Source organism: Poecilia latipinna, unplaced genomic scaffold (genome assembly GCF_001443285.1).
Source record: "Poecilia latipinna isolate Pla-1442-1.1 unplaced genomic scaffold, P_latipinna-1.0 Scaffold4195, whole genome shotgun sequence".
Taxonomy (NCBI): Eukaryota; Metazoa; Chordata; class Actinopteri; order Cyprinodontiformes; family Poeciliidae; genus Poecilia; species Poecilia latipinna.
The window spans coordinates 19665-23610 of NW_015116811.1; the positions used below are offsets into that span (position 1 = coordinate 19665).

The 3946-nt window shown below is 46.3% G+C and overlaps 1 protein-coding gene across 1 annotated transcript in view; it reads left to right on the top strand.

The window, feature by feature from the left end:
- LOC106942332 (glutamate receptor ionotropic, NMDA 1-like) overlaps positions 1 to 817 on the top strand; it is an 8741-nt gene extending 7924 nt beyond the window's left edge. Inside the window, exon 2 of the mRNA XM_015025591.1 lies at positions 413 to 817. Coding sequence (XP_014881077.1) covers positions 413 to 723 — 311 coding nt within the window. The 3' untranslated portion in view covers positions 724 to 817. The remainder of the gene's footprint in view (positions 1 to 412) is intronic.
- The last annotated feature ends 3129 nt before the right edge of the window (positions 818 to 3946 follow it).

The following is a 3946-nucleotide window of genomic DNA, read 5'->3' on the forward strand; positions in this document are numbered from 1 at the left end:
AGATCTTTCTGCGAAAAAAAACCCTGAAAAATTATTTCTTCTTCGTCTGTCTTCAAGTTCTTCTTCTAGTTATAAAGCATCATGGGATATGTAGTCCATTTGCCAAAGCCAGTGGCAACCATGGTGGCAATGTCTATGGTGGCAACACTGGCAGCTAGCCCCGGAAACAGTGGCACTTGTGGCGCGTAATGACACCTGCCACCGGAAGTGCCATTAGTGGGTGCGGTGTCACGATTTGCGCTCGGCCCTGCTGATAAAACCCCGCCCACTTAGAAAACCCCGCCCATATACTAAGCCCCACCCATCATTGAGCTCCACCCTGCAGATGTTAAGTGTTGCTAAGTAAACAGGAAGTGCTGCGTCCAGCCCACTTCCTGTCTGTTGATAACCGTGGTTCCCTTCCTCTCCCCAGTGGCGGCCCGTGGCGTGCTGCTGCTGGCCGTGCTGCACTGCTGCTCGGTGGCGCTGTGCGGCTGCGAGCCGCGCCTGGTGAACGTGGGCGCCGTGCTGAGCCAGAAGCGCTATGAGCAGGTGTTCAAGGACGCCGTGACGCAGGCAAACGACCTCTACGGCAAGGACAAGTTCAAGATGAACGCCATCTCCGTCACGCACAAGCCCAACGCCATCCAGATGGCGCTGTCCGTCTGCGAGGACCTCATCTCCAACCAGGTGAGCTGCCGCCGGATCGGTTACCATGACAACGACTACCTAGCCGTGTTTTAGCTGGGAAACAATATTGCTGATTCTTCACAAGGGTTGATGCTCTAGTAAGATTAGCTAAGATAAGATTAGCTAAAGTGATGCTGTTAGCATGTGGGCTATTGCTAGCATGTTGACTGACATGGAGGAACCTGTCAGGTAGAAAGGCTCCCTGACAGGTTCACACCTTTAAACTCCAGCAGGTTTGTGTTAAACATGCACCCAAAGTGAAACAGGATCATTATAATGAGATCTAAACGATCTGCCTCTCCGTGTTTCTTTGACCTCTGTCACTGAAACAAGGAGACATTTTGGCTTTAACCAGACAAATATCATTATAATGAGTTTCATGTCTTATTAAATGAGANANTTNCGGCTCCTTATGTTTGCTATTGTTTCTGCAGATTTGTCTCCTTCCTTTACACCCAGTTTATTCGGTTTCCTTTCTCTGTATCCGATCCTGATTTTAAATGATTTCCATAAGCCTGGCAGATAGAAACGTTAACAGTGGATGTTGTAATATTAAGCTCTCCGTTTTGTGCTGGTTATTTATTTCCGCTGTGTCTCTTTAAAGGCAGCGTGTTAAACGGCTGGCTGTGTGACAGTCTCAGTCTGGGTTTGTTCAGGGACTCAGAGATGTTTGCTGAAACATTAATACTTCATGAATATGATTAGAATAACATGAGGAACAGAAGCAGAAGTGACAGAATGAGTTCACACGAAGCGTTTCCTTCATATTTCACCTGTTCTGAAACCTGCGAGCGGCCGTCAGTCTGAGAGGAAGCGGCCCGCTGGGAGCCAGGCAGCGCGCCGCATGAAAGACGCGCCGCATGCATCAAGAGACGGAGAGCGGCTCCAGGCGGGAAATCAGAGCTGCTCTAAATATAACCGCACAAACAGACGCTCTGCAAAAGACACAAATAAAGGTTCTGAAAGAGCCTGCAGAGAACTGAGCTGCTGCTGGAAACCTGAACAGAACCGGGTCAGGGGCTGGACCAGGCAGCTCTTCATCAGAGGAGGAGGAACATGGAGGAACATGGAGGAGGAACATGGAAGAAAATGGAGGAACATGGAGGAACATGGAGGAGGAACATGGAGGAGAAACATGGAGGAGGAACATGGAGGAAAATGGAGGAACATGGAAGAACATGGAGGAACATGGAGGAGAAACATGGAAGAACATGGAAGAAAATGGAGGAACATGGAGGAGAAACATGGAAGAACATGGAAGAGGAACATGGAGGAAATGAGGCCAACATGGTGGCGGGCGGCCAGAGAGACGGCTGTCAGATTAACTTGCTCTCTCCGTCTGGCTCTCATGTAATCTGCCGTTCTCCCAGAGCGGCCATGGAGGGATTATCCAGACGCTTTAATCCAACAGTCTCTCACTCCCAGAATGCCACAGGTCTGACTTTCCTCATCCTGAGCCAGGAATCAGCATCAGCTTGGCTGGAAGTCTCAGGGAACAGATAATCCAGTATCTTGCCACCAAAGGGCAGTCAGGAGTGAGCCGTCATGCACCAGCGCCCCCTGCTGTAAAAGGTGAAGCATCTTGCCCAAGGACACAATGACAGAGGCGGAGGGAGGGGCCCACCTATTGCAGGAGGAGCAGCAGGAGATCCGGCTTGGAAAGAGTCACATCTCATTTTAAAAAGTTCAGACTCTGTAGTAGAACTGCTGCCTTGCTGCAGAAAGGTCCTGGGTTTGGATCCCAACCTGTAGTCCTTTACATGGACCGATGAGGCTCTAACTGATCAAAATCATAAGACCCCCTGCATATTATTGTTCACATACGGACATTTCGCGCATGCGGACAACATTGAAGGACAGAAAGATATACTTTCACATGTCATCCATAGCCGCCTGCCATGGTAGAATAACTCTGTTAACTCAATCAAACTTGGAAATACAGATATTATTAATTCTTTTTCTTGCTCTCTGTATCGGCCAAGCTGCACGTAGAGTCGTTGCGTGTAGCTTCACATATTTACTGTATCGCTAGCTTACTCTGCAGACACGGAGTCACAATGTGTGGGATCATAAGCGCCCCCTGCCATGAGGCCAGAGAACTGCCTGCTTCACCTCGAGTCTGATCTCTGCCGTTTCTGATCGCTCCTCAGCACACGAACCACGTTACACACACAGCTGGTGACAAAAACACTGTACATTATACACATAAGCTAAATTATGGGAAATCAGTTCATAAGCTAGAAAGTGTTCATTTCCTATGAAAATGCAAAGTGTGAATGCTGAATGCTTTTGGTGAAAATGGCAAAAGCGTCTGAAGTCACCTGCTGAAGACTTGCAGAAATGCAAGAAACAATGTAAAAAAAAAACCAGGTAAAAATTAGCTAAAAATCTAAAACTAGCTAAAATACTAATGATAGCATCTAGGCTACCACTAGCATGCTGGTTACAGTAATATATTCCTTGCAATGTAAAAAGAAACAAAACTCATGTAACCCTAAAATGTGAAAATGACAGAAACATTCCCCTGTTCCTTCTAAAAAAAAACGGTGGGTGAATAAACCTTTTATGGTTCCTGAGATAAAACATTTGTTTGGAGGCATCGTTTAGCACGGTGACTACAAAAAACATGCAACATGCAGGGAGAAAAAAGATCAAATTATTCCCAGCTGTTAAACAGCATGAGAGCTGTTATACTGCCCAACTTCAAAATGGCCGCTGCCTTATTTCCTCCGTCACGGCCCTGAAACTAGATGATTATTTGCCATTAATAGGCAGGACCTAAAATATCAGCTGTGAAACACAACGGACATTTTATATTGTAATTCTCAATTCTGCCACAGGATGGAGCAGTTTTCCCCCATGGGGAGAAAATTTCATAAAAAGGTGAATATTATAAAAAGTATGAAGGTTATGAATACCAAGAGATAAAGCAGGCATTAGGAGAGCAAAAGGAATAGTATAGAAGTTGGATGGTGAAAATATCACAAAGTATACAGGAGAAGAAGCGCAGCGAAGTTTATGGAGCAACCAGAAAAATAGTGTGAATGCTGCAGGCATTCACACTAATTAAATGTTTTTAACCATTTTATTGGCGACGAACAGACAGGAGGAGCATGCTCCCATCGAATGGCAGCCAGCGCAGTTAGAGAGGTTGATCAGTCCCAGGTGAGGCTCAGCTTCCTGCTGCCTCACCTGCTGAGCTTCAGAGCATTTGAATGGGAAAATGCGAACATTCAGCGATTTTCAAGAAAAAAATAATCAGAATTGGTTAAGCTAA